The sequence below is a fragment of the Elaeis guineensis genome, chromosome 3 (assembly GCF_000442705.2).
Source record: "Elaeis guineensis isolate ETL-2024a chromosome 3, EG11, whole genome shotgun sequence".
NCBI lineage: Eukaryota > Viridiplantae > Streptophyta > Magnoliopsida > Arecales > Arecaceae > Elaeis > Elaeis guineensis.
Genome location: NC_025995.2, coordinates 125,675,464 through 125,696,118, shown reverse-complemented (window position 1 = coordinate 125,696,118; position 20,655 = coordinate 125,675,464). Strand labels below are relative to the sequence as shown.

At 41.0% G+C, this 20,655-nt stretch overlaps 1 protein-coding gene across 1 annotated transcript; it reads right to left on the bottom strand.

Annotated features, from left to right (window-relative positions):
- Positions 1 to 1,193: 1,193 nt before the first annotated feature.
- LOC105040278 (UDP-galactose/UDP-glucose transporter 3) lies at positions 1,194 to 7,895 on the bottom strand. The gene is given in 8 exon segments (XM_010916737.4): positions 1,194 to 1,708; positions 1,711 to 2,042; positions 2,211 to 2,332; positions 3,652 to 3,755; positions 6,944 to 6,974; positions 7,109 to 7,239; positions 7,356 to 7,453; positions 7,609 to 7,895. Coding segments are annotated over 8 exon segments (1,008 nt in total). The 5' UTR covers positions 7,725 to 7,895; the 3' UTR covers positions 1,194 to 1,634.
- Positions 7,896 to 20,655: the final 12,760 nt, after the last annotated feature.

The following is a 20,655-nucleotide window of genomic DNA, read 5'->3' as shown; positions in this document are numbered from 1 at the left end:
TATGCTGGAATCAGATCAACGTCATCAGGTTCTGATAGCAACCAAGCAACCCCATATTTGAAGAGTTATTTCAGGCGTAAGAAGAACAGTAATGCCAAGCTAACAAAGGCACACGCAGACGAAGTCTGCCAACCAAGAACTATGCTTCAGTAGCAGAAGATCAAAGGCTGTGGATTGGTACAACCTTCGCTTCATATGATGTTGATGAACATGAGGCAATGACAAACGAAACAACACTCTTGCCATCTTCTAAATCGATACATGGTGACAACCCCGCGATTGAAGAATCTGTAGCTCCAAGATGGGAAAACCGGTTATATACTGACGCCGGAGACGTAAGCTTGGTTTTTGTTTGAGTTATTAAGGCGTCCTTCAGATGAAATGGTGAGAGACAGAGAGAGGCGGCAAGGAAGGAAATCGAGATCCTAATCCTCCAAAGCGCGGAGGAAATCCGTGTCGTTCCGAAAGGTATTTTCAATGGGAAATGTTTCAGGTTCCCACCAGTCCCCCGATACACTCTGGAAAGGAAAATGAGGAGAAGATGCCAATAACCCAGCTACCACTTTCTTCTGATCAGGACCATAGACAGAGCACAAATGATGGATGTAAGTCATAGAGAGAGCACAATAATTCCAAGAGCTGCATTCTGTCTAAGACGACAGGGTTAGGATGAAAATGCCCCGTTATATCCGATCCCCTTCTTGAATGGATGATCTGCGATTTCCAAGAGAGACTCTCAGAGAGTCATCTTATTTAAATATTGTTGTTTTTCAGAGAGAAAGTCAGACGTTATTCTTCAATATTTCCGCCAGTCTGCTTGCTCTTTGGGGTGTAGAATTGTGTTCATGGACTGAAGGCCAACTGCTCGACAAAGAAAGAAAAGAGGTTAAGAGGCCATGAAGATGGTTGTTCTGTTCAGAAATTAGTCAAAAAATATATTAGCTCTTTCTGTTCTAAGTATGAGATACTTGTCAAATGATTGATTTTGTATGCAACTTCAGCTTGTTTGGGCTATTCATTTCCTATTGCAGATGACAAGTATCAGTGTACGGAGGGATTGTTTCAACCACAAAATAATGGAATAGCCTTGAGTTAAATAATACATGGAAAAGCCACATCAATATAGTTACCTAAAAAAGCCACATCAATACAGATGTTAAATCTGATATCTTTGTACAATAAAAACCTGACAATTTAGAAAGCACCTCTCACTTGTATGATGAAACTTGAGACTAGGATATTAACAGGAACCCAAACATACATTGGTCGACATGTATTGGGCGTCAGCTGAAGGATTTCCACAGAATATAGGTTTTTACTGATTGCAGGAATCATCTGATAATTAGGCGTCCATGCACCAGTCGTTTGGTCAACTCAAAAGAATATGGTGCCATAATTTTACTGCCTTTAGCTCCACATGTTCCGTTACTTTTTCTTTAAAAAATATATGAGGTCAGCCGTACCTGAATTAATGGTAAACATACATTTGTTACATCCGTAACACGTAACAATTACATTTCTGTTGCTTACCAATGTAAATCTACCTAAAATTGGGGGCCACCAAAGCCTTCTTTGGCTCAACCCACAATTAAAGGGGAAAAATGGCTATGTCAGGAGCTCAGGAAGACAGTTCTTCATGCATCCTTTGTCTTCTTTTGCATCCTCTGTAGCTTCCTCCACTTGAGAAAGATCTGAAAGGAGAGACCTAGAATACCATTACGACACTTCCCCATTGCTTCAGGGACAAGGGATTGCCGCTTAACAGGGAGGACACCACAATGCTCACAAACTTGCGGGTGGTTGTGATGGTAGTGTTGACAAGTGAGCCAAATCGGCTGATGGTCAGGAAAATGAAATTCTGCCCGATTGCCCCACAAAGGCAGAAGAGGAGGATGTCCCATGCTGCCTCTGGGTGTTCTCTGCAAAACTGCAGAGCCTTAAAACCACTTGCATGAGGCCAGCCAAACATATACACAACATTATAGATGGTGCCCCATAGATTCATCCCCAGCATTATATCCCACGCAATGGTCTTTGGATACCTGTCAAAAAGTAACAGATCTTAAGGATGTGAATTTGTTCGTAGTGTGGTTTTCTCATGCTGGTCGGTGTAAAATACACTACATTGGATGATTTCGAGGAGTGCAGGTGTGTGTCGTTGTTTTGGTGGGAGAGGGGTGTAGAGATGAGTTTTGAAGAACTGGAATTACCTAGCGGTTATAGAATCCTGGGTAGCATTCGTAAAGCCATCAAACGCCAAGTTTAAAAAGCAGAGTGCATAACCAAGAGGAGCATTTGGATGAGCAAGCCTGCTTATGGTCTTTGAGCTGGTCTGTAATGGATCACAGTAATGCATTGGCCAGAGACATGCTTGCGTTAGTTCATTAAATTCTATAAACCAAATTCAGATAAGTCTATAAGCTGAAAGATTAAGCAACATTTTTATTGAAACACATAACAGAGTTTTTTTTAGCATTGTAGTGTTGGTTGGCATAGTCAATCAAAGAAACCACATATACGGATTTCCTAATGTTGGTTAACAATCAGGAAAAGTTATGACAAGCCACAGGTAAAACTGGCCATCTCATTGCATTTAGTCACATGTTTGCTGCAAGATTCTCAGTTCCAGTATTGATGGCCGTTCCGGTTGGCCGGCGGCACAGTCCAATATGGTTCTATACCAGATTGGACCGGTGTGAATCGATAAGGGGAGGAGGGGATGAATCTGAGAGGAGAAAAAGAGAGAAAGAGAGGAAAAGAGAGGAAGAGAGAGAGAAGAGAGGCCGCTGAAGGGTCTTCGGCTAGCCGTCGGGTGGCGTAAATGCCGCCTGCTGCTCCGCAACATGCTCCTGTTTTACAGATTTTTTTAAAAAAAATCCGATAACAGTGAAGCTGACGATGGGTTTGTTAACTGTTTCTAGATTTTTTTTAAAAAAAATTGAAATAGTAAAACCAGCAAATAGATTACCGACTTCACTGTTTTTAATTTTTTTTTTTAAAAAAAATCTAAAAATATGAAGCCGGCAAATCAAGTGCCAGCTTCACCGTACGTCTTCCTTTATAAAAAATGTGAACAAGGACGGTTGCCTCTATTTCACGGCCACGACTCCGTCCGCACCGCTTCCACCGCCTGGTGGCCACAGCAGCCACCCGGAGACCTCCAGTGGCTCCTCCGCCATCCCATCCTCCTGTCTCCGATGGCCTCCCCCTCTGTCTCTCTCTTTCTCGCTCATTGCGGCAGCCTTATCGGGCGAACCAAGCTTCCACAAGCCTCCGACGGCCATAGAGGGCCACCACCGAACCCCGACGGCCTCTCCCTCTCCTCCTCTGTCTCTCTCTTTCTTTGTTTCCCTCTCTTTCTTCCCTAGCACCGACATGTGCCGTTTTCGCCGCCGAAACCATCCCGATTCTCCGCCGGTCGCCCCGAACCGTTAGGTCGGGACGGTTCTGAAAACCATGGTTTGCTGGCTTTCCACATAGGAAATAAAACATCATCAAAGAGGCAAGTGGTACCACCAGGTAACATGACATTCTTTCCTACATGTGGAAATTGGTAAAGCAATGGCATGATGTAGAGATATCTGTGCAATGGCATTGCAATATGTGCAGTGTTTGTAATTTTCATCATAATATAAAGAGTAGAACTTCTACCTTTGAAAGTGCAAATGCTGATACCCCTCCAGCAACAAGGAAGGTGCATATGTACTCTGGAATTGTGTATTTGATACCATAAACAAGAGTCCCCATCACCATGACTGCAGTTCAAGAATGTAATGGTTAGCCAGGACAATGACGCTGCTGCATGCTGCTTAATTCAGTGAACTTAACCATTCAGCTCGCATAGCAATTCTTCCAATTTTGTGCAACGGTAAGTAGAAGGACAGCCAGTGACAGCTCCAAACATTTACAAATCCAATTTAACTATTCTAAAACATGCAGCCATTTATATGCTTTGACTCCTACAACAGAAGGTGTTTTCAATAACATAATTAAGGGCTTCCTTCAACATATCTGCTTGGTTAGTAAAAGTCAGTCCAAACTGCTTGAAAAATTTAGATGCAAAAACTAAAAAAAGAAAAAAATATTGCATACTTGTGCGACAGAATAGATTGGCAACCATTTGCCGTATCATGTGTGCCTAAATGAAAGATCTAAACTCTAGTGTAGATAATATTTTTCTCTAAATTATATTATCTCTAACACCAGATCAGAACTAAAGTTATTCGAACCCGCTTGTCATGAAACTACGAATATGACAATTAGCGAACTTCTTGGCTGATGGAAGAACTTGGTTCAGATGGTTAAAGTTGCTACTGATTCCAGTCCATACTAAACCAAGCTGTGCCTAAATGAAAATTTTAAAAATTGGACCCTTTGCCCAATTTGAGATTCAAGAAGAAAACTTAAGCACTGCAGAATTGTATCGAACTTCTACGCTAGTCAGAATTCCAGTCTTATGGTCATATTTGGTGGCAGAGAAAGAATCTAGCACTAATAGCTTTTTGATGAAATCTAGCACCAGCAGTTTAACACATCTTTTGCTCAGCTGAATACTCAACTCAACTAAGCCTTAATCCCAAATTAGTTGCAGTCGGCTACACAAATCTTTTTCCTCCATTCTGCCGGTTCAGGGCCATCCTTTCTGAAAAATGTTGAGATATCAAGATCTTTTGCTCAGCTGAATAACCAAAAAAAAAAAAAGCACTATGGAACTTTGTGGGGGTCTGTTGTAGAATCTGAAAAAACAAGCAGATTCCTGATGTCTAACACATGAAATGGAAGCTGCTGGATAATGAATAGGTGCAAATCCAGACTAATGGGTCCAATCACCCTCTTTTAACTAGTCTAGCTTTAACAATATCATTAATCATGATAAGAAATAAAACATTAAGACCAGAACACAGCCTACAGTGCTAGTTGTTCTTGATATGCCAAAGTGTGGGTCATCAGGGAAGATATCCAAATGGCTGGATAGATGTCTCACCTCTTATGTATATATTTAGTGACCTCGTTGACCTGTAAGGGCCATCATTTAATACTTTTTATAAGATAAAGGCAGGTTGTTGAACAAACACTCATATGCATAGAGAAATTAACAAAGCAGTCATAGGCTTCTCAAGTAGTCAGATATACTAAGGTTAATTTGGCTTGGAGTAATTACTCTTAACTTAGGTCTTTCACTGACTCAATGATTCCCCAATGCATATTGGCTATTTCTTCTCAAAAGACACTAAGAAGTCATGTGATTTGTACTTAAGTTATTCAAGCCCTTTGCAGAGTATGGGATAAAACAAAAACAAGGGCAAACGCCTACTAAGAAAGTTCTTAGCAATAAAGGGCAGATATTATTGATGATACTAACTAAACAATAAAGTGCCAAAAGCAGAATTCTGTAGAAGAGATAGATGCAAGATATTAATTAGCTACCAAAATTCATTTATATTTTAGAGAGAAAGGGAGACAGAGATAGAGTCAGAGAAAAAGGCTTTCTTTAAGGGTTGTTCAAAGGTGGCAAAAATTATGCATTATAAACCAAAGTGTAGGTTGAACCTCAATTTTCTAACTCATCTATGTTCTTAATAAACATCCTAGAAAATAGTGGAATGCTTCTCAATATTCCTTTAACATTACCATGGTCACTTGAAATGGGTCGTGGGATGGAATTCCTTGGGGAAGAACCTGCTAATCGCTGTTCTTCATCCATAGTTAGGGATGCAAACGTTTTTGGTTAAGAATTCTCTACCACCTTGTAGCCAGTCAAGCATTCATTGTATGATTGTTGAACAATAAATAGGAAGTGAGCCGCTGAATGATCTAAAGTGTAACATAGGACTGGCAATGGGCCAATATCACCTTCGGTCAGCCCTTTATGATAGTAATTATAATCTACACTAGCACAGTGACACTGACGTGTTAGTGACCTACTTGCACACAATAGAGAGATGAAACCTACAATATGCACTTGACCCAACAAGGCAATTGTCGATAGTTTTATGTTACTTCAAATCTTTAAGCTCGATGGTTTTGGTTGAAGTTGGAGATAGATTTCACCTTTCACCATGACACCCTTGCATCAAAAACTTGCTGAGATATGCATGAGAGAGAGAGAGAGAGGAGAAAATTTTCTCCCCTTTTTTATAAGAACCAGGATGGAAAGAAGAATTTTCTCCAAATTTCATACCTTGAATCCTTCAGAAAACCTAAATATGGCATGCGGTTAGATATATGCATGCACGTTTTCATGAAATTTACAGTCAGCTAAATGCATAAACACCATTGTAATGTACTCAAAACCAACACAAACTCTCCCAAATTAGTGAAGTGAACAAATCTTAAAACAAGTGTCTGGATAAAGCAAAATCTTGCCATCCCTTGCATGAAAGCAATTGATTCACCTCTTTTCTTTTCTTTAAAAAAATAAATAAATAAATATGCCATCTAAGAAATCAAATAGATGGGAAAAAGCTAGCATGACATAGTGAACCATCTATCTTCCCTACTGCTTTAGTTTTTTCCTTAAGAAGCCCTACATCTAAAATTCTATCAAAATCAATATGTGAAATTTAAAGCTTCTGCATAGGTCCAATGGCATATTTCTACAACAATGCAGAATGGAACAGGGAAATGTCTTCATTAGCTCTTAGGCGTGAGTGCAGACAGCAATCACTGCTCGCTATGCGCTTTAACATTTTTATGCCATTCAATGTTTAACAATTTAGTCAGATTTCCCTGTCAATGTAATTATTTCCTGGTTTCTTTGTCTGTGGGCAATATTTAGTGCAACCATGCATGGTATGCAGTGTTATCCCAAAACGTATACAAATACAAGAGAACTGCATGTCAAATTCAATGTGCTACAGCTGGTACAAGAATGATTATTTTTCCACACTGCGCGGTTGCATGACTTGCATATACATATAGAAAAACATAAGAGCTAACTCACCAGGAATCATTTTTGAGGATTTTGCGAGAACCTGTTTACACATTAAGCAAACAACATTAGCATCACATTACTTTTTCATTTTGCTGATACGTATAAGCCAGCCACATCCACAAGCAAATTCACAGAAAAAATGGTTTGCTTATGCTGAAGAAAACTTAAACATACCTGCGCTGGGTAGCTAATGTACTTCAATGCTTCGATTCCCATCGCAGGACCAATGGTGTTGGTGATGCTCGCACTCCAAAAGCTCCACCATGGAGCGGCCCCTGCCGAGCTACTCGACCATAGCTTTATCACTGGCCCATCGAACAAGAACAGAAAAATTAAACAAGAACAGAGAAGAATCAACGAATAAACTATTCAACATATCGCCAATTTATACAATCATTCAATGTCTCTCAAAATCGCTTACTTATGAATGACCAGAAGAAACAAACGACATTCTGGGCGAGATTCAGGAAGGAAAGGTGCTCGAACCGCTTCCCGTCCGGTCCAAATCGCTTGGTGGATCTGATCACAGGGACTACGACCCATTAGAAACCCTAGTTGGACTGTCGAATCCAAGTTCCTTGTTTTTTTTCTTTTTCTTTTTTTGGTAATTAAGCAGAATTCGAAAGAAAATTAAGCAAAACAATCAGCAAAAGAAAATCCCAAGGAAAACTTACACGGTTTCCTGTAGGACGCCTTGGGTTATGTAAGCGGACCAGATGCCGGCGACGCAGAATGCCAGAACCAAGACGCGCCCAAGTCCGCCGACGCCGTGGCCACTGCGGGTTTCCATTTTCCGGGATCTGTCCGCGGCACGGAGAGATTTCCCCGGCGGATCCGAGGAATGGGGCCGGGAAGGAGAGGAGGAGTGGGGAATCGACCTCGAGCGAGAGGAGAACCCAAGGATGGGTAGAAGAAGGCGCTGGAGGCTACGTTCACACGGAAGGCGGGGGTCGGAACAACGTCATATTTTCCACGTGGCAATAAGTCATTGGCAGACTGGCCGAACTTGAGTCCTCATTGGTTGTCTCGACGTGGGAACTGGTGGGCTTGGGAACTTTGAGCGGGACCGGCTAGCGTGCTGGGAGGACGAGGACTCCGGTAGTCGGTTATGCGATGGGAGACGCCGGTGGATCATACATATAAACGGGTCGGGTTTGGATTCAATAAGCTTGGATCCAATTAACTTCTTTTGCTCTTTTGTCCTGTCTCAACTCCTAGTCGGGCCAAGTAAAGACAACAACATACAAAATCTTGACGCATACTCATCCGGCGTAATATGATATCAGATCAAGACATCTTAGCCCTCGTATGTTTTGGGAATTTTGCTACCGTAATTCAAAAAATATTTTTATTTTATTATTATTTATTTATTTTTGAACGTCAGATTAAATATGAACCACTCAGATTTTAAATGATTGAAGTATTCTTATGCATGACTGATGTGGTACATACTTCAACGAGTAAAACTATTTTATGCAACAATTAAATTAATTTTTTTAAAAAAATCTTCATCGTGGCCAGAAAGCGAAGGAGCCGTTGGCAGGGAAACCTGAGGCGCATGCGAGGTGAGGGACCGCAGAAGCCGTCGGTGCCACGAGTGGGGGAACCTTGGGCTTGCATGGGATGGGGGGCCGCACAAGCCGTCGGCACCAAGGGGTGGGAGAACTGCAGGCTTGCTAGGTAGGGGGGTGTTGCATAGAAGCGACGGGCATTAAAGAGGGGCCCCAAGGGAGGGCCGCAGAAGACATCGATGCTCGACGGGGGGGCGCGCAGATGCAGCAGGCATCGGAGAGGGGGCCCTAAGGGGGATGTGGGGTAGGGGCAGGGGGCCGCAAAAGCCATTAGCACCAGAGCATGGGCCGGGGGGGTGGAGGGAGGGGGGGCGCATGCAAAAGCCCGCATGGGGCGATCATGGGGGTCAGGGGGTGGTGCGGGAGCCACCGACGCCGGAGATAGGGGGGCCTATGGTCGAGGAATTATTGGCGTGCAAGGCCTAGGGGGGAGACCGATGGCAAAGGAGTCGCAGGCACCGTGGGGGGCTAGGACGGGGATAGGGCTGGAATCGGACTGGGCTGGGTCGGGACACACCCCTACTCAAGCCAGGCCTGAATTTTTTTATCAGGCTTCAGACCGGGTTTAGGTCCGAATTTTTTAAAATATATGGCCCGAACCCGACCCCAGTCCAAGCCTGGATTCGGCCTGAACCCAATCGGGCGGCCTGCATCCAAGCCCAAATTAGGCCCGGCCCATGTCCAAGCCCAAATGAGGCCATCGTCCAAGCCCGAATCAGAAATCAGGCCCGCATCTAAGCCCGAATCAAGCCCAAAATAGGGAAGACACGATTAGATGGATTTTGGTGGCTATTCGATACTCATCTGGACGACGTCGATGACTTTAAAGAAAAAAAAAAGCTAAAAGATGGAGGTCTTACCTTGGCTCCGATAAGGTACTGAAGCCCAGCTGCCCAGCATGATGAACCTAGCCTTCACTCTCAGGCAATACAACTTTAAAATCTTAGTCCTGAGAGGAAAAGAAAATAGGAATTGAGGAATACTAAGACCTGAGATCCGAAAGAAGGGGGATTCGAAGGATCCTTACCCAAAATGATTAACGGTGATGGCCGAAGACAGGAAGACGACGTCAGTGATGGCCGATAAGAGAAGATGGAGGGTCGGTGTCACTGTGTTGGCGATGGCAAATAGAGAAGATGGAAGATCAGACACGATGATAGGGGAAGACGGTGATGGCAGTCGGTGGACAAACAGTACATGGACCAGAGAGGACCAGGGTCTAGGGCTCTTCAGCCTCTTCGACTTCGAAACTTCGATGAGGAAACTGAAAAAATCAGGAGACAGAAGAGAAGAGGAAGAGCCGAAGAGGCGAAGACAGATGGGGGAGATGGGAACTTGGGATCAATGGGTTTAAGGGTTCCATCTTTCAAGTCTTTCAAGTTCCAACTTCTGATTCATTTTCGGGCACTTTTAGTCAGGCTCCGTTTCGGGCCTAGGCCCGGCTGCTCTTGGGTTGAGAATCGGGCTTTTAGTCAGGCTCAGTTTCGAGTCCGGACCTGGCCTGGGTCCGGGTCAGACTAAAGGTTTGCCCGAGCCTGATCCGAAAGTAAAATGGACCCTATTTTTTTGACCCAAGCCCAGCCTAAATAGTTTCAGACCAAGCCCGAAGCCCGATCTGAAGCCAGCCCAACCCCATGGGCCTCGGGCCGGCCTGAGCCCACTTCCAGCCCTAGGCGGGGAGGCCGACGGTAAAGGAGCCATAGGCGCCGTGGGGGCCGAGGGGAGGGGGTGGGGGCACGGCATGAGGGCACAAGGGAGATGAAAGAGAAAAAAATTAATAAGATATTATTTTTAAAAAAAATAAAATATATAAAAATAATAATATGAAATATTTAAAATATCTTTTATAATAAAATATAGCATAGCAAAACCCTTGTTTTAGAACATCCATTCGATCCTGACCTATTTTATCTTGAATAAGTCTAAGTGGACTAATCAATTCAATATTTGCATTTCCCATCAGCTAATTTTTATTTTTAACAACTAGTATCAAGAAAAACAACCGATCACTTAGGAAAAAAATATATCATCTAATTCAACCCAACCCAAACTATTTCGATCCAAACAAAACTCTAATCTCATCGCCCTTGCTGAGATATGTATATACTAATAATTATGCAACATTTATGCTAATCAGAAAAAATAGAAAATATATGTTGGGTTCATTTTTCATTTTTTCATAACTCCTTTCATATCCTAAGAAAGTTTAATACTTCAAATTTGAAGTCACTTTGGATCAATGTTCTTCCTTGATGCAAGTCTTCTAGTTGAATTCCATGATACCTTGACTTGAGCCTTCAAAGGATCTTGAGCAAATCTTTGATGTGATATGGCTGTAGTTTTATGTTGATAAACTATTTGTGGAAGAAGAGAGAATAAGAGAGAAAAAAAAAGCTTTATTATCTATATTTCAATTTTATTCGATGCATCCTAAGGGATTATTTATATAATGTACAGACTCCATATAAGAAAAATTAGATAGACCAATACATACTAATAAAGAAAATTTTTATTGATTGATATATGATCTCTAAAATTATAAGATCATGCTGCCAAATGAAATTATTATGGATTGATATATAATCTTTGAAATTATGCTGATATATTATGTCTAGCTGCATATCAATGGCAACAACAAAATCAATTGGTTTATCACCATATGAAGAGAATCGACTAGATCGATAATAACACTTTAAAACTTTTGGTTCATCCATTTATACTATAATTCTTGGTTCATGTGATCAACTACCACCTAAAGATTTCAACCTTTATAATAGATAGATCAATCTTTCACTATTGCTCCTTATCCTACGGTTAACAATAGAGGAAATGAAACGCTTCATATCCATTCACTGTCATTGCTTGAATAGAATATGATTCATGTTCTGTTACAAAAGCCAGTTGAAATGTTATCAATCATGTTGCTTGGAAGTACTTGCCTTGAAAAGTACTTGTACAACAGATCTGTATCCATTTTCGAGTCTTTTAAGCCGATCAAACCCCAGGTCGGTGACGTGGGACAATGGGAGGAGGGCCTCTAATTGGAAGCACATAAAAGAACAGCTACAAGCATCAGCATTAACAAGACTAAATAACAGACCTGTGATAGGGTCTAAGAAGTAAGCTTAGGAGGAAGTTCGCAAGCAACCATTGAATCTTCTGGTTGGTTACCTTCACACAAAAAAAAATGAGTGGCTCTGAAAAGAAAGACTAGAGGAATGGTATTTGATGTCCTGAAGTAGAAGATTGGAGCAAGAAGCAGTTTTGTGGGGATGGTTGAGCCGATGTATAACTTTTGACGAATCACTTTCAATCCATGTCCTTCGAACTTTTAGAATATAGGTTATAAAATGATGAAAAAGAGAAGGAGCTATTTATTTTTTATTTTTTCTTCTTACAATCAAGAGTGCGTACAAAGATCTATAAATACAAATATGTAGACCCAAATATAGATAAGGAATAACAAGAATATGCCAGAGACCCAAATATAGATAGGGAATAACAAGAATATGCCAGAGAATAATCAAGAATATGCTAAGGAATAAATTCCTGGACCTTTAATTGGATAGTTTTCCAATTAAGTTCAATCCTTCCAATACTCCCCCTCAAGATGAGGCGAAGATATCTCGAAGCCCCATCTTGTCAATCAATCCAGAAAAAGACACTGAGCTAAGCCCTTTGGTTAGAATATCTGCCACCTGATCAGAAGACCGAATATAGGTAATGCAGATCTGACCCTGATTAATCTTTTTCTTGATAAAATGACGGTCAATCTCGATGTGTTTGGTACGATCATGCTGTATTGGATTGCTTACAATCTCAATTGCTGCTTTGTTGTCACAATACAACCGAAGAAGAAATTTGTTTAGAAGTTGTAATTCCTTAAGCAACTTCTGAAGCCAAAAAAGTTCACATATGCCTAGAGCCATTGCTCTATATTCAGCTTCTGCTGATGATCTAGCCACCACTGACTGTTTCTTACTTCTCTAGGTAACTAAATTACCCCCTATATATGTACAATATCCAGAAGTAGATCGCCTATCATCCAATGACCCAGCCCAATCTGCATCAGTGAATCTCTCTACCTGGAAGGTGTTGTGTTGTGAGAACAACAAACCACGATCAGGACATCCTTTCAGGTAGCGTAATACTCTGAAAGCTCTCTCTATGTGTGATTCTCGTGGATCATGCATGTATTGACTGATGACACTGACAGCATAGACTATATCTGGTCTTGTATGTGAAAGATATATCAACCTTCCAACAACCGCTGGTACCTTTCTCGATCAACAGGAGCTCCACCATCTGTCACTGTTCGATGATTCTGATTTATTGAAGTAGTAGCAGGCTTATACCCCAACATCCCAGTCTCAAAAAGCAAATCTAGTACATATTTTCATTGTGACAGAAAAATACCTTTGGATGATCGTCCAACTTCTATGCCCAAAAAATATCTTAGTGGACCCAGATCTTTTACCTCAAATGCTTGCTCTAGTTTTTCTTTGAGTTGTTTAATCTCATGATGGTCATCTCCTATTATTACAATATTATCAACATAAATCAAGAGTATAGTTTTCTTTCCCTTGAGATGCCTATAGAATAGAGTATTATCTGCATTACTCTGTTTATATCCCATTCCTTTTACAGTCCGATTGAATCGATCAAACCATGTTCGAGGAGACTGTTTAAGGTCATAAAGTGAGCGCTTTAGTTTGCAGACTTTTTCAATAGTTGCTCTGGTCTCAAATCCTGATGGTATTTGCATGTATACTTCCTCCTGAAGATCTCCATGAAGAAATGCATTCTTCACATCTAACTGATGTAATTTTCAGTCAAAATTAGCAGCACATGATATCAGTGTTCGAACAGAGTTCATCTTGGCCACTGGAGCAAAGATTTCATCATAGTCTACTCCATATATTTGAGTGTAGCCCTTTGCTACTAGCCGAGCTTTGTATCTCTCCACCTTGCCTTCTGGAGTCTGCTTTATAGTGTACACCCACTTACACCCTACAAGATACTTACCAACTGGTAGAATGACCAGATCCCACGTCTGATTTTTGGATAAAGCAGTCATCTCTTCTAACATTGCTTCCTTCCACTTAGATTCTGCCATAGCCTTTTGCTAGGTACTAGGAATACAGACAGAGTCTAATGCAGCTACAAAGCTTTGATATGATGGAGACACATTTTTATATGAAACATAATTAGCGATATCATAACGGTAACGAGCAGGAGGAACAATTGAGCGAGTACCCTTCCGTTTTGCAATAGGAATATTAAAATTAGAAATGGAAGAAGTAGTAGAGATATTGTTACCATTAGGAGACTCTGGAGAAAAAGCTTCAAGCGGTGGAGACACTTGGACAGTTGGTGGTGAATGCACACTGGACTCTTCTTCACTGGACTCTTCTTCTTTCTCAATACTAGGCTCCCTCTGAACATCATTACTATGATACTCCTCCTGGGCATCAGAATTTTTTGGTGTGTATAGAATGTCACCCGGAAGAAGTAATTCTGGTGTCTTATTACAGATAGACGACTTTCATAATAAGCTTCAGTTTCTCGAAAAGTAACATCCATAGTAACAAACATTCGCCACTCAGGGGGATAATAGCACTTGTATCCCTTTTGAGTAGCAGGGTAACCAACAAAGACACATTTTAATGCTCGTGGATCTAGTTTTCCTACTGAAGGTCTATGATCGCGAGCAAAACAAACACATCCAAAGACCCTAAAGTGACTACATAATCAGTAGACCCTTTCAAACATTGTATGGGGGACTTAAACCTGAGTGTTCTTAGAGGCATATGATTGATCAAGTAAGCCGCGGTCAAGACAGTCTCACCCCACAAAAATTTAGGAACTTGCATGGTAAAAAGTAAGGATCGGGCTACTTCCAATAAGTGCCGATTTTTTCTTTCGGCAACTCCATTTTGAGCAGGAGTATCAACACAAGTGGTTTGATGAATAATTTCGTGAGTATGAAGATACGCACAGAACTCCTGATTAATATATTCTGTGCTATTTTCAGAACGTAGAATTTTAATTTTGACACCAAACTGAGTACCTACAAGTTTATGAAACTCTTTAAAGTAGTTTAAAACTCCCATCTTTTTTTCAATAAATAGACCCAAGTCACTCGATTAAAACAATCAATGAAGGTAACAAACCACCTATGGCCCATGAGAGTATTAGTACTACATGGTCCCCATACATCAGAGTGAATTAAAACAAAAGGTTTAGAACTTCTAATTTCAGATATAGGAAATACTGCTCTGGTGTGTTTAGCCAACTCACAATGATCACAAACTAACAAATTTTTATTGCATTTAGTTGATAAAGACGGAAATAAGCGACTAAGAATAGAAAAAAAATGTGACCCAGCCTACGATGATGTAACATAAGTTCTGAAGTGGCACCTTCAACAGACAATGCATACCCCGTCAAAGAAGAATTCATATTTTTCTCATCAGTTGATAGATAATAGAGTCCATTGTGCAATCTACCACCCCAAGTATCTTCCCCATTTTCAGCTCCTGAAATAGACAATGAGAAGGCCAAAAAGTGACAGAGCAATTCAAATCTCTAGTAACAGAGCTGATAGAGAGTAAATTTGTAGGAAAGGATGGAACATGCAATACTGATGATAATCTTAAACTAGGAGTACAGTCAATGGATCCTTTTCTTGAGACAGGGGTAAAGGATCCATCAGCTATTCGGACTTTGTCATGTCCTGAACATGGTGAATAGAAAATAAAACTATTAGATGCCCCTGTCATGTGACTGGATGCTCCTGAGTCTATTACCCAGGAGTTGGATATTCTGCAAGTAAATGCATGTGATAATTTATATGGAGTACCTGAGTGTGCAAAAAGAGAGGAGTCAAGATATCCATCCTGGTGGCTAGATTGTTCCAGAGTAGGTGTGGTGTTAGAAGATGATTCATACTTTTCCATCATTCGTCGGAAGATCTAATACTCTTCTGCAGATAAGCTGTGTACAGCACTCTCGGTCTCTTCAGAGAGATTGGCTTGGACAGGTCCACGAACATGATTCTGTCCTCCAGTTCTTCCACAACTACGACGACCACCACGGCCCCGACTACTACGTCCAGGCTGATTTGGGCGACCATGGAGATCCCAGCAAAATGCCTTAGTGTGCCCAGGCTTTTGACAATGAAAACATACCTTCTCACCTACCTGCTGTGGCTGTACAGTAAGAGCTGATCTTACAGAACTATTGGAGTCAGAAGTCACTCGTCGCCGTGTCTCCTCGCTTAAAATAGTAGAGAAGACTTGACCTAAACTAGGTAAAATATCTCTGGCGAGAAGCTGAACTCTGACAGATTCATATTCCGGATTCAGACCATATAGAAAGTCCTGAACCCGTTCTTCTTCTAAATATTTCTGAAATCCATCAACATCGATGGAGCATTGTGGAACAAAAGTTCTATAATGATCAGCTTCAGACCAGAGACGTTTCAACTCGGTGGCATATTCAGTGATAGATAAATCTCCCTGACGAAGCTGACGTAATTGAGAACGGATCTCAAATGCTTGAGCAGAATTCTGCTTTTGTGAGAACATTTGGGCCACTGTCTCCCAGACTTCCTGTGCAGTCTCCAGCAGTTGCATACTTCTGGCCACATTCGGTGTCATGGTATTTAGAAGAAACGCCAGAACAGCAGAGTTCTCCATTCTCCATTGAGCCATATCCTGCTCATTATTAGCAGGTTTCCTCTTTGTACCGGTGAGATATCCTCCAAACCTCATCCTTGTACAAGTAGACGAGTGCTCCTCTCCCATTGTAAATATGTCGCTGGGCCATCAAGTTTTACAGCCACTTGAAGAGCATTCAGCGATCCACTATCTCTTGACGAACCCCCTGATCGAGTGGCAACTGTAATAAGCCGATCCAGTAGACCTTCAAGATCTTGCATAGTAATTGGATTGGCCATACAGACAAAATACGAACGATAATCTCACTGGCACACTAACACACACGAATCATCGAAGACACATTATCAATGAATCACCAAACACACGAATCACCAGACACACTGTAACTGCAGGCTTCTTAAGTATCTAGCCATAAAAGTTTCTCTTTTTTCTTTTTTTTCTTCTTTTTTTTTGTTTTTTTTTTTTTTTTTGAAATAAATAAAAGGTTAAAAGAAAGAACTGTGGTTTTATTTGTTACCGACTATGTATCCATGAAGCACGGGATTGTCAAGGGTGATGCCATCACCGGTGACGCCGTCGGCAAGGAAGACGATGGCTGGTGTCGGAGATTCGGCTGTGAAGAGATTTTGGTGGAGGCGTTGGAGGAATTTCGGGGCTGCGGTGGTGAGCTGCGGATGGACTCGACGGAAGCGGAGGCTTCGGAGGGATTTCGATCGGGAAGAAAGGGGGCTGCGGTGACTGGGAAGAAGGGGGTTGCGGATGACTCGATGGAGGGCAGCTCGTGGAAGGATCGGACGGCGGCGATGGTCCGGTAGAGCACCAGGAGCGAGATGCCCCAGTCGTGGGAGGCGGTGCGGATGAGATCGATGGGTCGATAGTGGGGATGATGGGCTCGACGGAGGCGGCCGGGGAGGAAGGGAGCTGCTATGGCTGCGGTGGCAGCGATTCGCTGTGAATCAGGAGGAAGAAGGAGCGGTGGCGACGGTAGAGGCGGTATCAGCAGTGGAGGGAAGAGAAAGGTTTTAAGAAGGGGGAAAAAAATGGAAAAGAAGGGTTTTAAGAAGGGGAAGAAAAAAATGGATCAGAACCTGAGTGCTCTGATACCATGATGAAAAAGAGAAGGAGCTATTTGTTTTTTATTTTTTCTTCTTACAATCAAGAGTGCGTACAAGGATCTATAAATACAAATATGTAGACCCAAATATAGATAGGAATAACAAGAATATGCCAGAGAATAATCAAGAATATGCTAAGGAATAAATTCCTGGACTTTTAATTGGATAGTTTTTCAATTAAGTTCAATCCTTCCAATATAAAACCCTTCCAGGCCGAAATAAAACCGACATAGGAGTCATCTCCAGTGTAGTCACAAACTATAAATCCTTCGCCAGCTGAGTTATGCTAATCCTGATCCATCAAAATTAACTTTAGCTACATCATGAGGGGCAACCAAGGGACGGAGAAGCATAGAAACTGAACCAGTAGAGGTACGCCAGCGCCGTTGAGAGGAAGCAATTGGCTGGTAGCAGCACCATAAAATTCAACAATATTAGGTTGCATTTGGTGCATTATCAGACAGTGATAATCTGAATTACCTGATAATCTGAATTTCCTATAATTTAGATAGATTGTCAATAATATTGATTAATATATTTAATACATGCAAGTAATGTTGCAGTAAAATTACTGAAAATCTTGATTGACATGTTTGGTATGGCAATCAGATTACTGATAATTTAACATCAAATTTTTAAAATACTCTGAAATCAAATTTATTAAAAATCACACTCCATGCACAAAATTTTTAATTTTTTAGAATAAAAAAATAAAAATATATTATATATTATAATATATATATATTATATATTATATTATATTTTTATTTTTATTTTTATTTTTTTCCTTCCTTCTCCTTCCCCTGCATGCCACAAAACCCCAACCCCCGACTGCTCCGCCCCGGCCCCCCGACAGTCGCGTCTCCGGCATCACCCTTGGCCGTCCGCGCCACCCCCTGTACTCTCCTTTGGCCCTCTGGCGAACCCGCACCCCGCGCCCTCCGTAGCTGCCTCCATCACTGCCTTCATCCAACTGCACCGTCGGTCCCCCGCACCCCACCTCCCACTGCCATCCGGCACGGCATCGTCAGCGGCGACTGGCATCATTTGATCTCTGTCGAACCCGATCTTTTCCTTCCTCACATCAAACAAAAGAAAAAGGAGGGAAGAAAGAGACCGCCGGCTCCTTCATGTCGTATCCTCCTTCTTCTCCGCACAGTGACTGCAGGCCGTTATTCGAGAAGAGGGAGGCGACTCCAACGGCAACATCTTGACAACCGACGACGTCGGACACCACTCGCTGGCAACCCGATTAACCAAACAAACAAAAAAAGGAAAAGAGGAAAAGATCGTCGGATCCTGTCTTGACCGGTGTTTTCCCCTTGCTTTTCGATGGCTAACGATGACCAGCGGTTGGGAGACGGTAGCAGCCCACTGATTTATCGATTTTGGGACGCTGTCGGTCGGATTTGCAGAGGAGGATATCGATTTTGGCTCTCCTCTTTTCGTTGTCCATCGTGAGGAAGAAGATCGTTCGGATATTTGAAGATATTTTTATCTAAAAAAATTATTAAATATTATTAAATATATAATAATCTAAATAGTCATCACTTTCTTTAGTAATTCAGATTATCTTATGAAAGATAATTTAGATTATTAATTTAAAAAATATAATAAATATAATAATTTATTTTTTTTTTTTAAATCAACCAACATAAGCAACTGTACTCTCAGACATAATTATAGTATAGCTGATCAACAGTTATATTTAACTTCTTATGCAAGCAGTCCGTATCCCCTGAAAGTCAGCAACAAGGGTACTCCATAAAGTGTTTGGTTGCAGAACTAATTGTCCTGCTTCGTTTGCCATGAAATGTTGTCGCCTGGTTCTGAAACCTTGGAGACCTTGACTACCCATAGATTTCGGTGAACAAATAGAATTCCAAGAAACAAGGCCAAGCTTCTTCTCATCTGAGTCATGCCCCCCTCGTGACAAAAATTGCCTCTTTAATTTATCCAGCAACTTTAGCAAGTTAAACTGTTGGTGTAAGCATCAACTTATCATTTATGAATATCATATAGATCAAAAAAATTTATAAAATATTATTAAATTAAATAAAAAAATATTATGATATCAAATAATTGAATTGAAATCCGTGTATGCAAATTAAATGATATGATTAAAATATAATATTATTATATTTTTATAATTAAAATTTATTCATATATATAATCAAAAATATGAATTGATATTAAAAATTTAGATAAATATTAATTTATCATATTAATTTAAAAAAATAATTAATTTTAAAAAATAATTAAAAATATGATCTAGAATTTGCACATAATGTGCGGGCTCAAAACTAATTAGCAAGATAAAAAAGGTGGACATCATGCAGATTGTAGAAGCTTGTTCCTACCTATCTATCCGTGATAAATGCTTCCATTTTCAACTTCAAACGGCCATTGATTTTGTCAAAAAAAATATTGAAAGATATTAAAAGAATAAAAAGTTAATTACTGCACCATAATCATACGTTCATAGATTTCAACGGAGATGAATGAACCATATTGTAATGAAAAATAAGATTAAAATTTACTTCAAAAATTAAAAATTTTAGAATAAAAATATCATGCACCAAAAATTGAAGAGGTGTCGTTATAATTTTCTCTAACTAGATTTTATATGCGCCAAAGCTACAAAAACTCCCCCAACCATCTGCCCCTAAAAAGTAATAAAGAATGGAAAATAAAATAAAATTGTTAATTAACAGGTCGCATGTGAATACTGTGGAGCTTTTATGCCAAGATTATGACCCACCTAGGCAGCCAAAACGTGAGCCTGCACGCACGTTCGGTTGCAGTGACTCACGCTTTTCACGCGTACGGGAAATCTAGAATCTTGAACCCCCCGCCGACAACAGTTGTTCACGTTCCCTCCTTCCCCAGCCTGCCCCCGAGCATAACGACGAGCTGTTGGCACCTCGATGCAGGATGACAAAAGAAGCCACCGTCCATCTGCCATCGATATACCCATACGCGTACACGTGCCACGTCCAGCAACAATATTTGGAAACATATCGGTTTTCTAAGTACCATTAGCTCGTATCTCCCACCGTCATTTTGATGTTACAGCTCATCAGGTGCTTCTTTGTTACTAGACCGTCTAAGGGAAGGGCCACTGACAAGCCCAAGATTCATTGTGGACCATCTGATCCACAGATCGTGCAATGCCAGGACATTTAGGTAATCGCGCAACTTGTTTTGATGGTTATTAATAATCTGTTAATTTGTTAAATGACTTCCAATAATTGGGCCGTGGCTCATACTATCCTTGGACCGGCAACAACCCCTCGTCCACCCGTCGAAACCGGCGAGGTATATATAATGAAAAATAAGTGCTGTCATCAACC